At 38.3% G+C, this 26351-nt stretch overlaps 1 protein-coding gene across 2 annotated transcripts in view; it reads right to left on the bottom strand.

The window, feature by feature from the left end:
- The window catches only part of LOC409692 (disintegrin and metalloproteinase domain-containing protein 10), a 162466-nt gene that overhangs the window by 132990 nt on the left and 3125 nt on the right, over positions 1 to 26351 (bottom strand). Inside the window, exon 2 of one of the 2 annotated variants that reach the window (XM_026442228.1) lies at positions 13958 to 15349. The exons of the other annotated variant lie outside the window; for it this stretch is intronic. Coding sequence (XP_026298013.1) covers positions 13958 to 14048 — 91 coding nt within the window. The 5' untranslated portion in view covers positions 14049 to 15349. The remainder of the gene's footprint in view (positions 1 to 13957; positions 15350 to 26351) is intronic. 2 annotated transcript variants of the gene reach the window in all.

Raw genomic sequence — 26351 nt, 5'->3', positions numbered from 1 at the left:
AATTCATCGGAAAATTCGAAAGGAAAAATAAGCAAAAAAAAAAAATACTAGAAAAATTTAAAGATTTTAACAATAGACAACCTGTATAATTTTAAAATTTTCACGTACCAATTCCCTCCATCCGAAAATTCGAAAGAAAAAATAAGCAAAAAGAAGTACTATAAAAATGTACCGATTTTTTTTCTACTCACTTTTTTTCCCCTCCCCTAATACTCAAAAACGGGGAGTGGATATACATCACGTCCCACGGAATATCCATCCATTTTCCCCGCGGAAGTAAATCGAATAGCATTAGCCCGCCAGACTTTGAACTCCATAATATAATTCCGAGTGGGGGGAGGAGGAGGGGGGGCTCCGATAAAAACTTCGATCTCCGCGTGAAACCGTCCACCGTGAATCGCGGCCGGGCACTCGGCGACGACGACGACAACGACAACGACGACGACGACGACGACGTTGAAAATTCGCCGCAGTGGCGTATCGACTTTTTGCCGGTCCAGCCGAGGGAAGCAAAGAATAACCTCGACGCCGTGTCCCGAACTCCCCGTGACCAAACGGAGGGGACGAGGAGGAATCTTCTTTCCAGACTTTTTCCATTTCCGTAAAGTTTCCCACCCCCCTCCCCGACATTTGAAAATCCGTACGGTCAACGCGTGCAACCCAACGCTACAATCCTACGAGCGGAAGAAGAAGAAGAAGAAGAAGAAGAAGGGGAAAAGAAAGAGGGAGGAGGAGGTTGGAAAGAGCAGCGGTGGGATTAGTTAGATTAGATTCATTTCAAAGCGAGTATCCATTCCCCTCCCCCGAACTGAATTAGCGGATTCGGATTGGATACGAGGAGAGAGGGGGGTAAATACCGATAGCAGGAACGCTAACGCGTTTCCAACTATCTTTTCTTGGAGGGAGTGGATTAAAACGACCGATTACTAGTGCTTTCGAAGAAATTCTTCGTTGTAAATATCTTTCGATGCAGTTTCCGGGTTGTGTGGAATTGTACGGATGGTGAATCGTGGGAAGGCTGACACATGGTCGACTTATTCCACTCGTCGTGGCTTTCTTTTTTTCTGTTATCGTGACATCTTTTTTCGTTTCCTTTTTTTTTTTTTTTTTTTTTTTTGGTTCCATTGGGAGTGTAAAGGATATATATTCGACAGGCGACCTTCGAATATTATGTACTACTTTCCACGATTTATCGACTGATGGTGAATGGAGGGAATTCTTCAACGGGTGACGTATTATTGACTCGAGTCACTTGGCAAGCAAGGGATGAAACGGGACGATCATTTTTAAAGCCGCGCGATAAATATTTTGCCAAAAATTTGTCATACGCGAAACTTTTAAATAATAGTTTTTCATTTAATCCAATATTAATCGACGATTCAAGAGAATCCGAGGATTTATCGTATCTTGTTAATACCGTAATATATCGTGTGCAACAAAATACACGACGGAAAAAAAAAAAGGAAAAAGAAATTATAGTTTTATTTTACAAATCCAAAACTAAACACCAGAGATAATTTTATTCAATTTGTTGAATCCGTGTCGATGATCCGTTTCCCATTTGGTTTATCGATAAGTGAAAAATGATGTAGCGAAAATCAGGTTAATACGTATTTATGACAAGGGAGCACGAGTTTGGTGAATTTTGCGTTTGACAGAAATACGGGACACCATCAATCTTGCGCCAATTTTCCTCCCCGTTGTACAGCGGTAATAAAATAAAGCGGCAATGAATTTGCAAGGTAGCTCACGTCCAATTCCTGCGGCCCATCAAACGTGCGCTTTCCTGCACTCCCTTGGTTAACGATCAACCACGCGACAAACCGATAACAACGTACAAATTTTAATTAGCATTCGCTACCGCCAATGCTATTTAATTGCCGCCCCAAATTACCACCAAGTCCGTGACTTCCACGCGAGATCGATCAATCTCCGATTCCAACTTTCATGTTCGTGCGAAAAGAATCCCTTGCCTTTCTTTATCTCTCCCTCCTCGAATCTCTTTCCATTACAAATAATAACAACAATGCATCGAAACAGATATTAACGACCATTTTAATATTAAAGTTCAAATTTTTATTTTATTAAAAAAATCTAAAAAAAAAGAAGAAGAAAATCTCCAGTGGTAGATATTGAAATCTTACATCTAAATAATAATACATTATCGATCACACACCTAAATTCCCATGAAATAAAAATACGATTCCAACGAATATTCGTCGAATTACCATTGCGTTGGGCAATTAAACAAACGAGGAGGGGGGAGTTGAATAATATTCCGTCTCCTCTCGGTGATCGAACGTGACGGACACTCGGCGTGTCGTAAAAATTCATGGTCGAAATTTACGAGTGGGAGGCCTCGAAATTCCCGGCTAACGATCCGTTTCGAGGGAGGGGAGGGGATTTCGAATGCGTGTGGACAAGAGGGGAGATGGGGCGGAGGACGGCAGTTTTATTGGAGGCTCCTTTATGAGCCGTTTGCCGGCCGAGCTCTTTTACGAGCTATCGATAAATAAGCTGGCCCGCTCATGCGATAAAAACGGCCAGTCCAGTCTATGTCGTCGCGTCGAGAGGAATTAGAGAAACGTAATTGCAAATTCTCGAGTCATCCACGCTTGCGTCCGATTAAATCCGCTTGGAAAAATGTCCAACGTCTTTTCCATTCGATTTTCAATGCTCGCTGCGTAATTGGCTTAAGTGTTGTATGCGCTTTTTATTCGCTCTGTGATGATTCGCCAAGATATCGGGCCAGAGAGAAGGAAATCTGGTACAGGTTCTGTATAGAATTTTTCTATAAAAACGTGGAGGATATTTGGCTGTTGAGTAGTATTTAAACTCTGCTCTGATTAATATCATCAATCGAAGAATTTTAAAAAGGTTTTCTTCGTCTATCTCGAGAACCATTATTACTAATTTAATCTTTCTTCAGAAGAATAAATATTACTTTGTCCTGCTTGTACGACTTTCTCTCGAACTTGAAACAATGTGTTTTCGATGAATTCCAAGATCCATCCGTTTAACACCGATGAATGGAATGAAATAAAAATCCGATTCATTAATAGAGAGAAACGAAAATGAGAAAAATATATTATAGGCGATTCCTTTGCCTAGGGATAACGATGATAACAGCAGTGATGAACAGTGTCGGTAATCTAACGCAGACAGGACAGGGCGGACGATGCATCTTCCAATTATTATATAATTTTGATCGAGCGTTTCTCATTAACCCGGCATCTGTAATCAGTGTGCTTAATCAACAACGCGATTCATCGCCGCTCCTACGATTTTTCCACCGGTTTTATGCAAAACGGAACCCATTTCCCCGCGCTTAAGAGAGTTAACTATAGCTAGGCTTGATACCCCCGCACAGCATCAAGATCTGTCATGATAATCTCTTTTGCTTTTCAACGGGCAAACCTTTTACCATTTCCACCATTCTGTAAACTGCAGTCATTTTCACAAAGAGTCGATTTCATTTTTTTTCTTTCTCTTTTTTTTTGTCGACTTCAACAGGATCGTCTTCTCCCTTGCATCGCTTTCATCCAGAGTGGGAAGGTAATTAAAGGGTTGAAGGTTCGTTTAAACGAATTCGATTCGAAAAAAAAGCTTCGCTTTACGTGAAATTATCTCGTCTCGTTTTCGTACGTGACAACGAGAACGTCTTTCGATTTTTCTTTTTTTAACGCCTTGGGCATTGCGATTTATCATTAGCACATCACATTCAACGATGGTATGAATTTTTTATCGTTGTGTTATCACGTTATGTTACTTTTATCTTCTCACATTATTAATCCTTGCTGTATTACTTTCGAAAAAGTTTGCAAGATTCGTAATATCAAGCGTAGGATTGAAAATAAATATAAACTGACAATAATTTGAACCTCTTTTTTTATCTAAAAGAAAATAAAGAAAAAATGAAAGCCCAGTTTAATCAGTTCGATTAATTATATTGGATCCCACTCGAGAAAGTTCTTGGAAACGATTGGTTTTCATTGGCGAAACACTGAAATAACGCGATACCCCTCAAGTTTTACTTTAATAACTTTGTGATAATACGAAGACGGAATAACGTATCCTTCACTTTTCGAGCAAACGATAGTGAAGATGTATTAAAATTTCTATCGAATTGGATTTAATTAAATTTACACAATAAACACACGAAAGATGTATTTGCAACGACACGGGTGATTAGTGATCCGAAAGCTTGGTCTCGTCACGAAAAAGAGATATGGAGAATATAATAAGAATAAACCAGCCTTTCTTCCCCTTTTAATTAAAATATACTATATTTCCTTTTGAATCAACCTCTCAAGTTTCGGATGAGAGCTCGCGTCTCGCTAAGATTCGTTTTTAAATCAGTTTTTATTTCATACCGCGCGATAATGGCGGCATTAATTAAATCCCAAGAAAGAGCTCGGAGGAAAGCCTCCTAGGATAATCCACGGTGCACTCCGTTAAAAGGCTTGCTCCCGGCAGAAAAAAAAAAGAAAAAAGCAAATTACGCAGGCGTTACCTTGACAAACATATTTTAGAAACGCGAAAAAAACGAAGACAACATTGCGCCAAATTTATCAGAGAATGAAAATATCCAAGTCAATCAATTTCTAATAATATATTTTCAAAATTATCAGTGGAAGTCTATTCAAGAAATTTGTAAATCGATTTAATTATACGTGTAATCCTTGTTCTACTGTGAATATATTGTTACCAGAAAAGGAGAAGAAAGAAACTAGGGAATCAATCTCAAAGCTGCTTATTTCGAATAATTATTAAATATTCTATATTCTATATCTCATTAAATATAATTTTATTAAATGTTAATAATAAATATTCAAAATTTTCAAAATAATTGTAACAATTGTACGCACTTTATCTAATCCCTATCTCTACTTATCAAAATACAAGGCGAGACTGGGTTGGCAAGATCGAATACAACCCCTGTCATTAGTCCCGTCGGCGTTCCGACCCCGAGGGTTTTCGAAACGTCTTCGCCCTTCCACCGAACGAAACCATTTCCCAACATCTCTCCCATCTCCTCCTCTCCGTGTCTAGGCGCTAATTAAATTAAATCACGCTCATAGCTCGACGTGCCTCCACCGGGCATCCTTTAATCGAATCTAGGGGCGTTAATACCTAGTCGAAACTTCTTAACGAATTAAGAAACTGCCCTTGATCCTTGTCTCTAATAGTCCGCCTCCTCATACGTTATCGCGCCCACCAGCCAAGTCTCAAACTATAATTTTAATTGGACCTGTAACCGAGTTAATTATTCATTTACCACCCCCTCCCTTCCCTGTCGCCTGAAAACTTGCTCGCCTGATCCGCCAAATGCAGTGGAATAACGTCGTTATTGTTTCAATAATCTCTGCTCCTCCTGGAACGCGTTTTCGTTTATTAATCTCGCGCAAAAAGCGAGGAAAGGAAGGAAGAAAGGTAATAATAAAAGGGGTGAAATTTTGCTTACAAAAATTTTCCACGCTTTTCCTCGAGATGAATGATCACGGTTAAAGAATCTTTTCGATGGATGGAAACTAATAACAGTTTTAGATTAGCAACAATTTACGATTCTTTCAATTTTCTTTTTTTTTTTTTTCAATTCTTCCTGAAAAGAAAGAAGATTTCGACGAAATCTCCCCTGAAATTCTAGCTGCTCGTTACGATCGCCGGAATATTCGAGCGAACTACTCCAAAGAGCCTGAGAAGACGAACGACTTCCATTCGAACCTCGTTAAGATCCTCTCCAAAGATTCTTAGAACGAACTCCTCGATCCCGCCTAAAAGAAGGAACGACTTTGTTTTTTTTTCTCCTTCCTTTTTTTCCCCTCTCCTCCTCGATAACCGTCCTCTCTCACACGATCTCGCCTCGCTTTACATACCGGTTAACGCGCCGATAAATTATTTATCCTTCGCACAAGGAAAAAAGTGTGTTGAATTCTAAAGATATCGAGATATTGGTTTCAAAGAGATAAGATAAGAAGGAGCTTATTACGAGATCCGCTTGTAAACTTTTCGAAAATGAGAGAACAAACAGGGATACGTTCTCGGTCTCCTCTCTTCACGGTTCATTTTTCAGCGGCGTCGGTTTCCATCACCAAACGTGGACGCGCAAACAGGAAAATTAGAGTTTACGACAGGCGGAGTATAATCGCGGCACAGTCTTTTCGCGTTTCCGATGGCTCTTATGCGCTTGCAGCTGCTGCCTCGCGATAAGAGGATTTCACAATATCGAGTTACGAGCGTGTGCAAAGTCGTTACATCGGGGTCGAGTACCCTTCGAGGATCCTTTATTCCACACGAGCACTGCCAGGGGCAGCCACCTTTCGAGACGTTCCGCCCCTTTCTCTTTCTCCCACTCATCCATCCTCTTCTTGCGCGACTCGGTTCCTCGAAAAACCGAGGGCTCTCCACCACGGCTCGACCGATAACGGTTACCCGTTTTGCTTCTTCTTCTTCTTCTTTTTCTTCTCGAGTGCGCACCAAAACAAAATCTTCTCGGGATACGGGATTTATCATCGATCGAATGATCGATCGTTATAGGATATCGAGTTACATTCGCTTTTTTTCGATTCGAATACGATCCCTTCTCTTGGGTTTTGTTTTCATGATGTTTTTTCCGAAAATTCATTTTCCCGCGATATCTTTTTATTAAATATTTAAACAACAGTTTGCGAGGTAAAAGGTGGAGTCGAAAGAGTTTTTTTTTTTATTTTATTTTATTTTATTTTTCCCGTATCCGTGTAAATACCGTATCTCGACACAGTGGAAAACATTTCTGTTGACACGTGTATCCTATTTGTTCTGGATACGAGAATTAAAGCTAGATCTCGATCCGCACATATTTTCCGTGCATATTATTAATCAAAATTTCTTTACTTTCTTACACGGATTCTGAAAAGATACGGTCGGGGTTGAAAATGTAAATCAACTTTCCCATTAAAATTCGCTCGTACTTTTAAATCTCATTAAATTTTTTTTAAATCGATTGCACGCGAAAGAAAGTTTTTATTTATTATTTCTTATCCATCCAAGATGCCAAGATCGAATTAGAATTATTTGTTCTCGTTAATTCATCTTAGGAAACGAAGAATGCGAGCGAAATATATATATCGCGGGGGTGGAAATCTTCTTCGTTCGGGAGAATCGTGGGGGGTTTGTATTACCGTCTTTGCAGCCACGTTAGTAACACGGACAGTTCTATTCAAGACCGTGGCAGGAATAATAGCGAACAGTAATTCAACGTTTATTTGTAGGACCGGCCTTTAACTACTTGGCCTGTGTTTCAACCAGATTTAACCACCATGCTACTACCCTTCGCTTCCATGGGACACGTGTTCTCGAAATGAGGAAACGAGGACGCGTTGTGTTACCTTGGTCGCGGATTATTCGATTTGATCTTTTTCGAAATAATTATTCACACGCGTCCATCCCCTTTAATTCCTTGAAATTTTTACCTTTCTATTCATTAATTCTTCATCCAGGCGGATGTTTGTTTGTCCCGCCAACCGTAATCCGTATCTATTTTTTTTTTTTTCCATTTTTGAAAATACATCTCGATATATTTTCTCACCGGTACGGTATACAGGTTGTTAATATATTCATGGAATGCATTGCGGTGGGTGGATTACAGAGATTGAAATCAAAAGTTGGTACGCAGAAATATATCGATTTATCAAGCAATAAATAATTTCAATCCCGCTCTCGATCCCTTCTATTTCTGTTATTGCACTTTGTTTCCACATCCGTATCCATCACAAACTTTGATCGCTTATAATTCAATAAATAAGTTCCCAATATTTTTTACCGATTCTCACGTTTCTATCGATCTTTAAAATATAAGTTACGGAAGAGGAAGGAGGAAACTTTGTATCCTTGCGTACTCGGTGAAATTATCGATAATCCACTTTGAATATAAGAAGACAAAATAAGCGATAAATGCGGTTCGAGTCATGCAGATTTCTTAAAGGGTGTCCCAAAATTAATCTTGTTGGCAAGCCTGAAAAGAAAACAGTTTGACAACTGAGAGTTTAGTAAAAATGGAGCGTTATACGATGTCTTCATTATTGAACAATATTTTAAAAATAATGAAAATTTGGCGGCCGCAAAATTTTCATCTCGATGACTTTGTTAATCGCCAAAATTACCGTGTTTGAGAGACCCATGTGTGATTAGCAAAAAATAAAATAAATGCCCACAACGTGTCACTGTTTTGGCATCATCGAATCATACTTTTTTGAGAATGAGGTTGGTCAAACAGCAACTATTAATGGTGCTCGACATGATAACACAGTTCTTTCTGCCGAAATTGGATGATATTGATGTGGCTGATATGTGGTTGCAACAAGACGATGCTAGCCAATGAAACGATTCAATTATCCAAAAATGAGACATTTCCTGGTCCTGTACTTTCTCGTTTCGGTGATCAGAATTGGCCTCCTAGATCGTGCGATTTAACATCATTAGATTTTTTCTTATGGGGTTATTTGAAGTCTTACATGCATTACAAGAGGAAATTAAACGCTGCATCGAAGAAATTCAGCCACAATTATGCGGAAAGGTGATGAAAAATTTGGACGAAATGTACTTTATGATTCGCTTAAAAAATAAAAACTCTCTTTTATATTTAATTCAAATCTTGCGTCAATTTTGGAACGAATCATCACCGTGTCCTTATTTAGGCGACTTTTAAATCTCAGGACTCTCTCCATTGTCTCCCAAATTTCTGCCCGTGTTTCGCGTATCTTGAGCTTTTAACGATTTCGCAGCTGTTATTCGAGCTGCTTTCGAGAGACAATCGGGGACGAGGAAGAGGGAGATCGCTTTCCCAATTTTGGTCACGTAGGGAGTTGGACCCGGTCCAAATGCAATCCTTAATCTTCCGAGTTCTATCCATTAAACAAGTTAATTAACAAATTCGAACCTGCTCCTCCATAGACCGCCACTGCGAATTTAGGAAAATCGATTTATCAAAACGGGACGCGTTTTAAGTAATTTTCGAGCAATTTTTGAGCGCGTTGTAATTTCGTTGTAATAAGAAAGTTGTTAAACATGGGACGAGGAATTAATATTTTCAAATTTGTAAATAATTAGTTGTTTCCATCGAGGCGAGTGACCCGTCACATGCGAATGATGGATCATCTGTTTTCCACTCTACGCGTAGTTCGGAATTATTTTCTTGCGTGGATCGATATCACCGGAGAAATGTTAAAAGTCGATCTGCTAGAATAATTTCCACTTAATATTTTCAAATATAAAACGTTTCGAATTAACGATATGCATCGAAAAAATAATATGATCCTCGAAGATATTTCACAATCTTCATTAACTCTCCCTTTTCACGCGATCCTCCCTAAAAATATATCGAATAGATTAAGATTCACGAATCAAAATTTAAATGAAAAAGTTGGAAACCCGAGGATGAGGAAATTATCACTGTACTTTCCCCAACTACAAGAAGAAGAAGAAAAAAAACACTCACTCATGAAACGAGGCTCCCGTATCGATCCACCTATCCCTCCACAGTCCAACAAACATTCGTCGGTCATCGTCACAAATTTATAAAACATTCGCGTCGTCGTAGCCGACCAGCATGCGTAACGAACGGCCGCGAGTGCATTAGTCGGCGCAAAAATATGCAATTATACGGTGTCCAGTTTCGCCACGGTATTATTCATCGTCGGCGCGCAGCCGCGTTTGATTCGTGACGCAAAGTAGTAGTAGCAGCGCGCACAGAGCGGACGAGCAAGACGCGTACATACACCGATGCAATTAGCCAGGATAATTTATCGGTGTGTAACGATCGTGTAACGTCGCGCCGAGCCGATAAAAGTTAACTCGAACCGTTTTTCGAATTTCCTTTTATATTCGCGCACCACCGACTCCGCCATCCTTCTTTTCGACGCGTGGCAAAATTTCGGGGGGAAAATTAAACCGATAAAATTTACGATTCGTCGCATTTATCGCTACTCCTTTCGTCGCGATCTTGATTTCCAATTTAAAAAAAAAAAAAAATATCTTTCGCTCGATGATCTTTCGCAGCTTAATTCGAATCGTGGAAAATAGAATTTCTCGTCGGACTCGAAACGATGATCGAGATAATGGGAGGGAAAAAAGGGAAGGGGGGGTGGCAGGAAAATGGAAAAGAACGGAACGAATGGGGGATGGAATGTTTCGAATGACAAACGTCGCGATATGATACGAGCAGCGTGACTCTCTCGAATTTAAAAAAAAAAAAAAAAAAAACAAAAATACAGATACAGAAATTCGTGAGAGCGATGACAAAGGTTCGATTGAAAGAGATATTCGGTTCTATTTTTTTTTTTTTTTTTTCTACTTTTGGGATCGTTCCACGTCGATGCGGAACGAATATTCGCGCTCTACCCATTTTTCGTCCGCCTAATGCTACCTCTGTTCTCCTTTCAACCATCCACTATGGCCTAATTATTTCCTATTCTCACATGGAACTCAAACGAGCTTCACTTTCTCATTATTTACGTATCGCACGACCGAAAATGAATAACTTGTATCTCTCTCTCTCTCTCGTCGTTTTTGAATAATAATGGGACTTGTTGTTGCTGATAATTGTTGACTCGTAATTCCTCGGATAATAAACGGTAAAATCGGATAATAAACGGAACGATGAACGAGAACAGAGTAATAACATTAGAATTGAATTTGCTTAATAAAGAATCTCTTTTCGTCAAAGTTTGGTGCGTGACTTTTATATTTCCAAGAATTTAAAAAATAACCAAAATCTTTCTCATTCCATTATCCCACGAATTATCCTTTGAATACTGCTTAACAAACCATATTCGAATTAAGAATGATCCTAAACGATGTATTCGTTTAATGAAATTTCTCCATTTCTTGCTCCATAAAGGTATTAAATTCTTCTCTCCTTTTCTTCTATCTATGGTCAAATATTTACCATTATATTTTTCTCCTTTCATCAACGAAACGAATATCATCGATTCGAATCGATCGAGGATCGATTTCCATCGATTGAGAATTCGAACAGAGGGGCGCGAAAACCGAGAATCCGAGAGGTGTTGATTAAAAGGGTCCCGTCCCAAATTAGATATTCTAAACTTGGCAATTGCTCCATTCTTTTAATTTCACTTTGTTACGCTCTCTTTCCATTATTATTACTTAAAGTTGGACCGAGAAGGTGGAGAAAGTTTCTTAGGAGCGGAAACTTATTAATCGATACAGAGCGCGGTGAATAAAAAGAAACAATGGTTAACTTTCATGAGTCGTTTTAACGAATTAATTTAATCGAGAAGGACGAAAGAAGAATGAACGACAAGTGGAATTTTCTATGCAATATTTATCAATTTATTTTAATACCTCGTCCAACGCAACGAATAATTTTACCTTAATGATTGACATCTTTCTATCTCAAACATCCTCCATATAAGAAAATTGACTTGTCTCTCTAATTTTAAAATTTAAATTTTAAACTATACCAGTTCAATTCATCATTAGATTCTCGCGGATGGAGGACGAGATTAAACTCGCATCGACGAGAAAGAAAATTCGTTGAAAAACATTTTCCGAGAATAGAGAAAGTACATAAAAACCGGTGTCGATTGATCTCGCACGCGACGTTGAATCTTGATGGACTAATTCCTAAAATTGCGGCGCGATTACGCGCGAGCGGAGCAATAGACGGAAGCGCGCATTTGCGAAATCGAGCGTGCGTTCCCGAGCCGCTCGATTTACCGCCGCTCCTTCGTGTCTTCATTTCCATCCACGGCGGTTCAATGAAGGTAGCGGCACAAAGGAGGGGCTGATATCGATACAAAGAGCACGAAAAAAAAACCTTGTCTGCCTCCCTTTGTGCGATGATTTCCAATCATTTGATCCCCCTCATCGTTAACGTTAACGCATATTAATCCTCGTCTCTTAAACCCTTTAAACTCGATTCCAACTTTTTCTACCAACGAAATACTCTCTTTCTTTCTAATTCTAATAATATATCGTCAAAATGAATGATTTTTCAGAACAAATCGCGGAGAGGTATCGGCGAGATGAAAATTTGGAAGATGAAGAATTAACGATTTTTGGAACGCTCTACTTGTCTGCCTTCCTTTTTGCGATGATTTCCAATCATTTGATTCTCTTCATCGTTAACGCATATTAATTCTCGTCTCTTAAACCCTTTAAACCCAATTCCAATTATTTCTACCAACGAAATATTCTCTTTCTTTCTAATTCTAATAATATATCGTCAAAATGAGTAAAATAAAGAAGAACAGAGTTTTCAAAACGAATCGTGGAGAGGCATCCGCGAGATGAAAATTTGGAAGATGAAGAATTAACGATTTTTGGAACGCTCTACTTGTCTGCCTCCCTTTATGCGATGATTTCCAATCATTTGATTCCCCTCATCGTTAACGTTAACGCATATTAATTCTCGTCTCTTAAACCCTTTAAACCCGATTCCAAGTTTTTCTACCAACGAAATACTCTCTTTCTTTCTAATTAAAATAAAATAGTATAAATAGTAGTAAATAAAATAGTATTCTAAATATAATTCTAAATAATAGTATTCTAAATAAAATAGTATATCGTCAAAATGAGTAAAGTAAAGAAGAACAGAATTTCAGAACGAATCGTGGAAAGGTATCTGCGAGATGAAAATTTGGAAGATGAAGAATTAAAAAATTAAAGATTTTTGGAACGCTCTACTTGTCTACCTCCCTTTGTGCGATGATTTCCAATCATTTGATTCCCCTTATCATTAACGTTAACGCATATTAATCCTCGTCTCTTAAACCCTTTAAACCCGATTCCAACTTTTTCTACCAACTCTCTTTCTTTCTAATTAATAGTATATCGTCAAAATGAGTAAAGTAAAGAAGAACAGAATTTTCAAAACGAATTGTGGAGAGGCATCGGCGAGATGAAAATTTGAAAGATGAAGAATTAAGAATTACGAACGCTCTACTTCGATAATTATCGTAGAAAATCTCACGACAAGTGGCGTTATTGTGTTTCGTAATTTATACCGTACCTCCAATTAGCAGGAGCTTTATTATTATTATTATTTCCCCGCAAACGTGATATAATATTATGGTGAGAAGGGTGGGAAACCGGTTTCTCGAAAGCGCTCTAAATTCGATAACGGAGAGACGGCGAAACCGGCCGACATAAATCTAAAAGATGATGTTACGTCCAAGTTTTCCCGCTTAACGACATCATGTTTATGTAATCCAACAAACGTGTTTTTAATGAGGAAAGTCTCGAAGTTTGGATCGACGAAGGGAAAGTACGGAAAAGAAAGAAAAGCCGGCAGTTTTCTAACAGCGGCGCGGTGTTTACGGTGAGACTTCCCCTATCATCGTTAGTCACGGTGAACCCGAGACCGTTTAACACAACGTTAAGTACACCGTGGAGGGGATGGATAAAACGTCGGACAACTTTTCTACATCGGATTATCAACGTTGCGAGATGGAATACCCTTTTTCTTCTCTTTCCTCTTCTTTTTTCTTTTTTTTTTCTTTTTTTTCCTCTGCTCTCGTTACGTTAAGCCGTTATCGTTCGTCTCTTTTATCGCGGGAGTATTTTAAATTACGGTCTTCGTGTCAGCCGTAAAACTACAGTCTGCCAACAACGGTTTAGGAACCGAGGTGGAGGAGGGGATGGTGGGTGGGCGCAGCGCACCACTCTTTCCCTCGTGTAATTTCGATGGAAAGAGGAGGAGGGATGCGAAAAAAAAAGTTGCAACAAACTGTTCTACCAGTGGAGCAACCGCATCGCAAAGGAGGAGCAACGTATATCGAAGATACGTAAAAAAAAAAAGGGGGAAGAGAGAGATATATGAAACAGTTACTCCTCTAATAATCTTTCGGCCATCTGTCCACGAGGATCGCGATAACCCCTCGTGACGATCGAGTTTTTATCTTCTCCGCGCTGAAGAAGGGAAGGATGGAAAAAATTACCGATCGAACACACGTACCTTTGTGCGGTATTAGCGGCCAGGGATGTAACGGGGAGCCGGCAACCAGCCAGACACATGCCAGCAACACTCCGAACATTTTCACCCCCATCCACTTTGGACAGACGGAAACTTCCCTGCTTTCTGTCCTTTCTCCTCCCCTCCTCCGCTTCTTCAACTTCCACGTTGCAGCAGTCCGTCGTTCCCTTCTTCTCTTCTTCCACCTATCCCTCCTCCTTTGTCCCTTACTTTTCACCCTCTTCCTCTTCTCGTGCACACTCTCTATCCTCTTCTCATATATATATTTTACTCTCTCGTGTCGTCCAACCTTTGCCAGAAACGATGAACCGAACGATTGGCCGGACACGTGATCGAGTTATCAAGGTATCATAGTCTCCGAATTTTTTAAATCGTTCTTTGAAAATTTTGTTTTAGATGTAAAGGGGAGAAAAATTTGGAAATTACTTGGAAGCTGTCAATCCCTTGTCCACGTTCCATTTCGTCGAACCGTTTCTACGGGTCGTGTGTTCGGCATACCGCGGTCCCGTTCGTCTCGGATTGGAAGTAAATTCCGCATCGAGATGAGGGGCGGGAAAGAGCAATAGGAGGCTGCACGAGATTTCGAGGAGGCGCCCCCTCGCCGCTGACTCGACTCGCCCTCGGACATCGCGGCCAGCAACGCGTCCAAAGTCACTGTCACAACGACGACGAAAGGATCGTCGTCATTCCACATTTGCATCACCTCACTTTCCAATCACCTCGACAAAAGAAGAAAAAGTTGAACACACGCGATCTCTCCGAATTGGTTGTATCCGCCCATCGATATTACCATCCTCACTGCACCCTTTCCATCTCACTTAACCTCCCACCACAACCCGCCCCTATCCCAGTCGAGTTTCAAACACTCTACGTGTATCGCATTTTTCATCCCCCTCTTCGTTCCATTGTAATTGCGAATTCTCGTCTCGAGAATGAAACATCTCTCGACCGACGCATCCCTCGGATTCCTCTCCCTTCCTCTCTCCTCCTCCTCCTCTATGCTTAAGGGAGGGATAACACTCGCTCGATCGTTATCTCGAGATCGATAGCGATCCCCCGGCGCAGCAGACACAGGTGCATGTGTGGCGAGCAGTCGGTACGCTTATTAAACTTGGCGGGGACACCTCGCGCTACATCCTTTGCCTCCTTTCCCGCCCGGATAAGGGAGACGGCGAGTCAAAGGCGAGCCTTCCCCCCAAACTCGGTGGATCACGCGACGCGACCACCTTCGGCCATCCTTCCTCCAACGGGATCCCTCCGTCTAATGAAATAGTTGGCGTGGTTGACTGGTTATTAAAGCGGGGACTCAAACGAGACGCCGGTGATCAACGTCCATACCGACGTTGATTCGCGCTTCTTCCCACCGATGCGTGCCTGGAAAACGATCGAAATCACACGTTCTTTATATTGTTCCGCGAGATTGGAAGATTGATCATTACGTGCATTATTTTACGCGGATATTTCTTATAGGGTGTCCCAAAATTAACGCAAGATTTGAATTTCCCGCCATTTTTGCATCAAGTTGTTGGCAAGCCTGAAAAAGAACAGTTTGAGAGGGTTTAGGGTTAGTAAAAATGGAGCGTTATACAACAACGTGTCTTCATTATTGAACAATATTTTAAAAATAATGAAAATTTGGCGGCCGCAAAAACTTTGTATCCTTGCGTACTCGGTGAAATTATCGATAATCCATTTTGAATATAAGAAGACAAAATTAACCTTGTTGGCAACCCTGAAAAAAAAAACAGTTTGACAGCTGAGAGTTTAGTAAAAATGGAGCATTATACGATACAACAACGTGGAATGGATTATTAATCATGAAAAAGTGGATGCTGGTTTTTCCAGCAAAATAATCCTAAGCGATGAAGAACATTTTTACCTCGATGGCTTTGTTAATCGCCAAAATTGCCGTGTTTGGAATTCGAAGAAACGTGTGATTAGCGAAAAACAAATGCATCCACAACGTGTCACTGTTTTGGCATCATCGAATCGTACTTTTTTGAGAATGAGGCTGGTCAAGCAGCAACTTAATGATGCTCGATATCGCGACAAGATAACACAGTTCTTTCTGCTGAAATTGGATGATATTGATGTTGGCTGATATGTGGTTTCAATAAGACGATGCCAATGAAATGATTCAATTACCCAAAAATGAAACATTTCCTGGTCGTGTATTCTCTCGTCTTGTGATCAGAATTGGGGTTCTGATTCTTCTTATGGGGTTATTTGAAGTCAAAGGTCTATGTCAACAATCCACATGTGCATTACAAGAGGAAATTAAATGCTGCATCGACGAAATTCAGCCACAATTATGCGGAAAGGTGATGAAAAATTTGGACGAAATGTACTTTATGATTCGCTTAAAAAATAAATATCTAAAGACTCTCTTTTATATTTAATTCAAGTCTTGCGTTAATTTTGGGACACTCTTTACGATTCGAATCGAAGAATCGTCATTCTTCCGCGTAATACTTTGTCACGTGATTAATAATTTTATAATATTAAATTTAAACGTTGAAAAATGTAAGGAATGCAGATGAACGTGGAAAATATCCGCAATGTAAATATTACATTCTTCCCTTATTTTTTGTAATCTATTTTTTACGGTAAATTACTCCGTTCCGTGTATATTCGCGTTGTAACCCGTGAAATAAAAATAAATAAAATATCTCTCTCTCTCTCTCTATTCATTTATTTTTCTCTTCCCTCCCCGCAATCGGTGTACACGCGCGTCTCCGCCAAGTTTAATTCCACGACCGCAAAACATTTGCAAGTTTATCGAGCGAGGTCACGATCGCGCAAGTATTGGAAGTATTTAGCAAAGTTGCATTTTAATTGGATGCAAATAAAATTCGCGCCGCTAACGAGCGAGGCTTCGCGACATCTGAAAATGTTTTGCGACGCATTCTTCTTCCCCGCTCTTCTTCTCTCCCCTTTCTCTCCCCGAATCGTAGCTTTTTGTTTGTTTTGCTACCTCGATTTCGGAAAAAGAGGAGAGATGACGCACAACTCGAAGATGAATCACACTTTGAGACCAATGAGCTTTGAATTATACTTTAATGAATAATCTTTTAATCTTTTCGAAGGATTTCAAAATTATTCTTCTATATATTTAATTTTTTTTTTCAAAAAGTTGAAGCAAACGTTTGAAATATCGTCACGTGATAACTTTATCGTACGAGTAATCGTACAATTCCTATTCTATATTTTAGCTTCCCCATTGTCGATGTTTCAAACCCATTTTTTTAAAAAAAAAATGAAAAAAATTTTCCAACAAAAGAATAATTAACGTAGACACGTTTATATTATATATTCATTCGAGGAAAGAATTAAACTATCGGTGCATTAAATTCATACGATTATTTTTATAGAGTTTATTATGTCGTAATCTCATTTTATTAATTAGCTCGTATAGCTCGCGTTAAATATTTCATAGCTTACACTTCCTTGCATTTCTCTATTGTTACGGAAATCCAATTAAACGAACGATTTATCTTTGTCCTGCAGGATAACAGCTACCTCGGCTGTATTAATTAATTTATTTGCGAAATATTATTACCTTACTTCACAACGACTTGTCTTTAAGTTATAATGTTTCATCAGTCTCGTTCCCGTTACTCTTAATTAATATAAACAACCTAGAAACAATCGTTTCTATCGTCGTTCCCTTTCGAGACTTTGGGAAATCTTTACGGGACGTTTAATGAACGCTTTGTTTTTTTTTTCTTTTTTTTTTGAGAAACGTTGCTGATAATGTGAACCAAATATTTTACTACCCTTGTCAAAAATTTATTATGTACGAAATTTATTAAAAAATACCATAATTTTTAAAATATATAAACGCGAGAAACGTGGAAATATTAAAGTTCAGATACGAAGCAAATAATAAAGAATAATTTAAATTTTCGTACATCGTGAAGGAAAGATATATTTATTTTATAGAATATATACGTTTAATTTTATTAAACGATTTCCCAAAATCTCAAACCGCAATCCTTCATCATCCTCTCCTACGAGCAATTGAAAACCCTCCGACTGGAGGGTGATTTGTACCTACGATGTAAAACGATGCCGGGCTTTATCGTATTAAATGGTACAACTACAATCGAGACGTGCACTCCGAGAGTAACCGAGTTACTGAATTTTAATTGCAAAGCTTCCACCTTGTTTTCGTAGCCCCTTATCGTGTTTTCGCTATTTATCACCTGCCGCACGGAAACCCCTCCCTCCCTCCTCGGTTTCATCCGCGTCTTCCTTAGTCACGCGGACTCTTTGTACACCGATTTAACCGGCGAAACACAATTAACATGTTAATTACCTGTTTCCGATACCCATGCTGTTTGTTTCCCCCGTTTTTAATTGTCGCTAACTGCCGAGTTACTGAATTTCACTCTCGAGAAAAGTAACTAACGAAATTCCAAATGTTTTGTGCAAATGTAACGATCCTTTCTAATTACCATTCTTTTCTTCTTTTTTTTCGCGACAAAGGGAGTTTGGAATTTTTTAACCATTCTTGTTTGTTAGAAACTGTATACCACTATAATAATTTCGTATCCCTTCTTGTTTCAATAACTATGAGCTTCTTTAAATATCACGTGAAAATCAATGATTTCGAATCTTGATTTTTTTTCGACAGGATCGAATACCTTCGTGGAGTAACGATTCTTATCCCCTCTGGAAAAGAAAATATGGACGTACATTATAATCAATGTACACGAATAGAATTGAAAACATTGTTCACGAATAACTTACAATTACATAATTAAACCTTGCTCGATTTCGTAATGAACGATTCTTCATTCCTTCATAATGAAACTTTGCTTCTTCATATTAAAAGTTAAAGATTGGCAAGCGATCGATTCTTTCCATCTCGATATTATTCATAACTCGAATCCAACAGAATGTTTCACATCCGCCATGGAATATATATATATATTTCGATCCGGCGAGTGAGCATCGATTCTCTTTTCACGTATAACGTGCAGCGTCTCGACGATGAAAGGCCGGTCTTTGTCGTGGCGTCGATCGTGATAGGAAGCGGTCATTGAAGAGCAGAAAGCCAAAAGCGAGCAAACGCGACAATAAGGCGCCTTTTCACGCGGTCCACTTTACCGGACGCCCACTTGCCGGTTCACGGTCTTCCGCCTTCTTTTATACAGACACCATTTCCCCGCCATTTCGTTCAATGCGGGCCCGTTCGCCCGTAAAACTTGCACGCCCGACAAATACCGTTGATTTTATTGCTACACATCCGGTGGAAACGCGTGCAAACGCGCCGCCATCCTCGACATATTTCAAGATACGCTCGCAACAATTCAATCGCTTAAACAATTGCCTCTTCGACTTTCTTCAAGTGATTCTTCTCTGATGTAAATTGATCCATTCTTTCAAAAATTTTCAACAGAGTAAACTAAATTAAAGAAAATCGAGTATTCTTAACGTTCGTGTTTATATTGTGAATTTTGAAAAGAAAATTTGTCGATGCAATCATTTATTTAAATATAGATTGAATTATTTTAAATTCCGTAACGTTTCTTGTAATCGACTTAACACATTCCGTAAAAGTTTCATTACGTCAATTGTAATTGTGTTTCAACTAACTGAATTTTTCTTACACTCTTAATCGGTGTAAATTTAAATCGGTCTCCGTTTCGAGAACAGATTTTATTTTATTTTAAATAAACGTGACAATTGTGAAGTAATTAATTATTTAGAGAGAGGGATAATTTTATATTAAATAGAAACATAATTTGTTCCTTTTCATTAAACTCCTTCGAAATAATGTATTTTATAGAAATATAATTGTACGTATTACTTTATCTTCGCGTCTTTAATTACAATAATTTAAAATAGAGATCGAATCTACGTTTTTAAATAGATTAATATTATATTCGTACGAGATAAAAAATAATTACCATCTTTCGTACACGAGATACTACTATAATGAACAATATTGACAAAAATTATATATATAAAGAGAAATAATTAATTACGACAGAAATAAGTAAACGAATAAAGATTCAAAGAAATATCGTTTACTTATTCAAATAAACATACAATTATTTAAATATATCCAGCTAAATGAAACTAGAATATTCGTTTCAATACCCATTGTTTTTACTTAAACAACTCCGTGAATTGCTGCGATTAAAAAAAAAAAAAGAAAAATCGAAATATTTAAATCGTTCCACGATATTCCATGCAGATTGATGTAATTAACGTCGTACACAAAAGTCGTGCAAATCTGCTGTTTTCATTATGCATATGTGTATATAATAAAGGACAAAGATGATCGTTTCGTTATGGGAACTAATTTGTTTCGATGAAAAGAGCGAGATAAAATTAACGATATATTTTTTTAAGGATCGCCACTCACCAATCCTTTTCAAAGATACGATATACACGCACACACATTGTTTCTGTAATTAGAGCATGTTCCTTCGCGTGGCACAAATACCTTTTCTCATTATAAACGATAGAGCGTTTTATAAATTGTGCGTGTAATGAGACTTGGTTATCCTTGATATTATCCTCCGTGGAAAATTAGGATATTCGAGAGTGATGTTGCGCGATAATAAATTTAACGAGGCTCTGTTACAAAGCGATACCGGTAGACAGTCGAGAAATAAAAAAGCAACAAAAGATTCTCTCGACTTACCATTTCTTTTCAAAGAAACCGCGGGGGACAGCGTGATTTCGCTCCTCGTTATACAATGGAAATGCTTTCTCTTAAACGTATTCCTCTCTCCTTTCTCTCCTAACATGATTTCACAATTTTATTTTGTCTCAATCGAAACTGAATCGATCCCAGGTTTACGATTTTTACGTTTATGAAATGTGAGAAAAGAGACATTTCGATCGAAACAATAATTCAACTTTCAATCAAGTCGATAAATTAAACTGATTTGTCAGTTAATCAATCGTTTGGCTTCTAAATATTATCCTTTTTATCCCAAGTTTGTCAGACTATGATAAAAAAATTCGATTCGATATCAAATCAATTCTCAAAATTCATAAACACTCGTTCTAAATTTCGAGTACACAACAGCCATTGTATCTTATAAATTGTACTTGACTCTATGAAATGAAACTGGGCTATCGGATTTGTCTTGAGTTTACGAGTATATATATATATATATATATATTGAACTTGGTGCCATCACTAATAGCAAGACCGTAAATTGGAGAGTTATGTAAGAGCACCAATTAATCTAGCCACCCTCAAGACCGTATAAATCCTAGGCGCATGCGAGCAATCACTTGAAACACGTTAGAATAGATTCTAAAATAGGAAGAATCTTAATTTTCAATTTGCAAATTTCATAATTAAATCGATCTGTTCGATATTTTTGTTTATCCAATCACATTCGAATTACTTAATGACGTTAAAAATGATGCGTAACATTATCGTAATTTCCAAAGTAAATATTAGAAAAATATTTATAAATTTCATAATTGTTCGATTTTTCTTCGATCAATGGATCTCTGATCTAACATTTACCTAATTCAAAATTTCTCAAACGTAGCGTAAAGCGAGATCTGAATTCTGAATCGACAGCATACAACCCTGAATAAGACTTAAGCTCCTTATCTCCTCGTAAATGTCCCGAATTGCTCGTTTCGCCCCACGAAATATGTAAACTTTAATTGCTGCCCGATTTTACGATCCCAACGTACCTGCTCCATCAACCACGCGTACGCAACGACACGGCTAATCGAGGTCCTGATCCGCAAGTTTATGGTCCAAGGAAATTCGATTAACTAAAAACACAGGATCGAGCAAACACCTTATTTTCGAAATAGTGAAGCGAAGAAGCATGGACCAGTTATCAATCGTGAACTTTGAAACCTGAAGAAAAGAAAAAAGATCGAAATTTTTCGAACGATAACGTGAAAGTGAAATTATCACGTCGTGGAAAAAAGTTTATGGAGAAATGTTTGATCAATTTTTTGAATAGATTGGCTAGCCATCTAAGGTAATACTTTTTAACTGGTTGGAGAGTAAAGTTGCTTTCTTGCTTCTTACCATTTTCTTGCTCGCTTTTCCCTTCCTTAACGAACTGGTGTTTCGTCGAATTTCCCAACAGACCAAGAAAGGCCAAACACGGCTTAATTTCATCTTGTACACCTGCATCGGATTAACTGTTGGCCGCGTGATTTCTTGCGAGACGATTATTATTGCTCGCGAAAGATTGACGAGAATGGAGAGGATTAATCTTCGTTAATAATTTTAGAGGATTCGTGAATGGAAAATGGAAAAAAAAAAGGTGAATGAATTGCGTTGAAAGGTTTAGTTTTATCGAGTTTCATCGAGTCTTCTGAAAAATAAAAGAGTATGGAAGATGAGAGAAAAGTTTCCCCGGCTTTATTTCTTTCTTACGCAGCCATTTTAAAAATTAACAATTACGAATCATCTTCGTCAGTTTTGATATCACATTGATATATTTCTTCCAGTTTAATGGAATTATCTATTGATTATTTGATTTCCAAAAGAATGAAATCGATCAATCGAAGGAAGACTTTCCAGATTTGACAATGAAATTTAAGAAACGAAAATCTGATGGAAGAATACGTAAATATAGAATAGAATGTTTGATCGAAAGCCTGATTAGATCGAAACGAGAAAGCGTGATTTCGTATCGATAACAACAAGTTCGTTTAAACACGGAATATCGGTTAATCACGCGAATATTTTCAGTAACAGGAACCACAATGGAAGGAACACGGGTAAATGATTATTTATACCTCTATCGATTTCAATGGAATTATAACTACCCGCTGTGCGTGGGAAATATTTAATTCGATGGAAACACCAAGAGAGTGAGAATTAAATTTTATTTGTCCCGCATAATATTCCTACATTTCTAAATCATTTATCACGGCACAATCGAATTTTTCTAGATCATAAAACCCAGGAAATTTCGGTACACTGGTAAATACGAGGCTCTGTACCGATAAATAAATAAATTCGAGTAAAAACTGGGATAGGGAGATACCGATCCCGCAATACGTACCATTGGAAAATGATCAACGCCGGTTTTGTTATTTAATGAAATCATCGAATCTTCTCGCGACGAGGGGAGAATTTATATTCAGAAAATGGGAGAGGAAGGTGAAATATCTCGGGGGAAAAAAGGACGATATTTTTGATCGAAAACTATGAAGCAACGGCAATAACATAGCGAAACGAGTCTCGATGTCGAGTTTATCGCGCTTACGCTCGCGTGTTTTATTTATTGCAATCGCGTTCCGCGCGCCCGGACTAATTAATATCTCCGATATGCAGATTACCGGGGCTATAGGTTTTAGTTTAAACGAACCGCCACTCGTATTTTCCATTAAACAGTTTTATCTTATTTATTTATTTTCCCCAATCTTCCTCGACCTTCTGTATTTTTTTTTCTTTTTTTTTTTTATAACAGCAAAATATAAAAATACTCGAAAAATAGGAAAATTTTTAGACACGAATCCTATGAAAAACGATTAGGAAGATTAAATGGATCGTTAATTGATTAATTTTAATTTTGCAAATATGAGAATACGATTTATAATTAAAAATCGATCGATCGAAAATGGATTTATTTATTTAAGTTTAAATTAAGAGAAGCTTCTTTAGAGAAGTTTAGAGAAATTTGAACGAAAGAAAGAACGCTCTAAAGGTGAAACACTTTCGAATAAACATATTCTAAAAAAAATCTTTACACCGAATTATAATCCCCTTCAAATGAAAAATTCCTAATTGAAGTTTATCTCTAGAAAGAATTCAACCATCCTCCATCTAATTCTCTAGAAAAGCTTCAACACAAATAGAGTTCGGTGCCGTGAAAAGAGTTCAATAGGAAGTTCTCTAGAAAGGATCCTTTTAAGGAAGGTTTTCGAATCGAACCAAAATCTCCTAGAAAATTTTCGCTCTAACGAGCATCCCCTTCTTCGAAAAAATCTCTCTTTCGACAGAAAGCTTTTGAAAAACTAAAACTATTTTCAATACCACCAGAGGGACTAATCTACACGCTCTTCTTCCAAAAGAAGACAAGAAAGAAGACGAAAAAAAAAACTACCTTAATTAAAAAGTTATAAGAGAAGAAAAGAACTAAATGTCTGACTAAAGGAAAACTCGTATCTTTCCCCTATTTCTGATTCGCTGGATGGTACGCGAAACACGATTGTACGTGTAACGCGTGCATAACGAGAGGAATTTCCACGGGCTACGAGCGGAATCGGGGGAAGAGGCATCGAGGGTTGTGAACCAGGAGTGGCCGTGAACGAGAGATGTACGTATATTCGGCCACCTGTAGCGAGATATTGCTTCTGTCTTATCGTAAAGCAAGATGGATGGAAAATAAACTGCAAGCCCGAGTGTGTGTTCCGGTTCGTTCGACTGAATGGAACATGGGAGGAGAGAGAGAGAGAGAGATGGGGAGGGAAAAGCGGAGGAAAAGGCGGAGAGAACAGGCTGGCCGCACACTGGGATTCAATTACCTCGGAGGAAGACCAGAATTTTGTATCATGCTCGGGCCACGGCTTCAGATTTTCAATGAATCTCGTCTGATTGTACGTGATCGGTAGGCCGAGTTAGTTACATGGACCAGAGTCGAGAGACCAATTGCCTCTCGTTTCTACCCTTTCACCCCTTGTTTCTTCATTCTTGCTACCCCTTCTTCCCCTAAAGATATTATCTTTCCTGATTTTTTCTTTTTTTTTTTTCGAATGGTTTTATTTTGGACTCGTTGAAAGTCCAACTGATGAAGAATATTGCATAATTAAAAATTAAGATTGTATATTATGAATGGAGGAAAAATAATATCGAGGAAATAAAAGTAATTTTCCTACGAGATTTATAGATGAAGAGGATCGTTAATAGTTGATAAACATTCTTGAGTGGTGAAATCATTTAGCGAATAATTAATATATAATAAAGTTGAAGCGAATAATTGAACACCTATTATTGGAGCATCTTTTTTCTTTTTCTTTTTTTCTTTTGCTTATCCAATTCACACCGAGCTTTTGCTCAAATATGTAAAAAAGATATTGGACTTCGCTCCAATTATTATAATCGTTTGACATTTGGGTTGCATTAAAGATTGCGACGAGATTCGACCATTTTACGAGCGGATAATCGCCCGAGGAAAGGAAAGAAACGCGATTTGCAGAAAGAAAGAAGAAAATTTAAAATTGCAGAAATATTAAGGTTGCATCAACCGCCGCTTCGAAATTAAGAACGTTTAATCTAAACGGGCAGATGTATATATCATTGTAATCGCGGTGATACAAAATTAGGTTAATTTGGCGGGGGGCAACGATTTATTATAGCGGCAATGTTGAAATTAAGAAGCCGCATTTCACTTGATTACACTTACAATTTTTCATTCTCCGTGAAATTAACGTTTCCCAGACGCGTATACTGGAAGGAGAGGGAGAGGGATATTCTTGGCTGGACGCGCACTTTTATCGTTCCAGGTTTTAGCGCAGCTTCACTCGCGAGTAAAATAAAGATAAAAAAGGATTTGTAACATAATGCATGTATCCCTCGTTAAGAATATCCAGCGATTCCGTTTAAATAAAATCTAAGCGTTCTGGAAACGTTGAACAATTTTTATTCGTCGAGTAAAGTAATAAAGACACGCGGGTATTACTAGAAAGGAAAAAAAAAAATTGTCGAATAGGAAAATTTAATGGAACAATATCATTGGAATATCCACACGAGCATTGCTTTAATTTTTCCAATTTCGTCACGCGCCGTCGTGAACGGTTAACAGTTCGACCGAAATCGAACGTTTTCGCTTGATTCCCGGGACGACATAAATTTCGAAATCACATTGACCCAGAAAGAAACTCGTTTGATCGACTTCGCCTATTCCGCCTCGCTATGTAGAAAAAAAAAAAGAAAAAAAAGAATTGAAGGAAGGGAGGAAAATGAAAAAAGAAGCGTATTTTTTTTTCCTTTCTCTCCTTTTCCCCGACACCGTTTTCCACTGGCCAACTCGAATTACGATTGCCAAACGACCTAAATATTAATGTTCGACTTTATTAAACACTGTTCCCGTCACGTATGTTTGCCGACTACTCGTTAAACAGCACGAAACGCGTCTTTCAAAGCCTTTTTGTCCTCGATTTCATATTCAGAGCTCGATATTCTATTCCTTTTGCCTTTGTGTTTTTCCAACACACACACACACATACACACACACACGTATACACGGGTTCTTACGGGTTAGTTATCATTTCTAGCCTGGTTGTTTCGCGTTCTTACGAGCCGACATTCGTGGGAACGTCGCCAGCTGACTGGCAATTTGAAAAAAACGCCGCGTGTCTTTGAGCAAATTGCAAAAGGGGTAGGATAAGTTATCGGCGAGCAAACGGTGATTGATGCAAAAGT

The sequence above is a fragment of the Apis mellifera genome, linkage group LG8 (genome assembly GCF_003254395.2).
Source record: "Apis mellifera strain DH4 linkage group LG8, Amel_HAv3.1, whole genome shotgun sequence".
NCBI lineage: Eukaryota > Metazoa > Arthropoda > Insecta > Hymenoptera > Apidae > Apis > Apis mellifera.
Note: the sequence above shows the minus strand (reverse complement) of the source record. Positions and strands in the feature narration are given on the sequence as shown.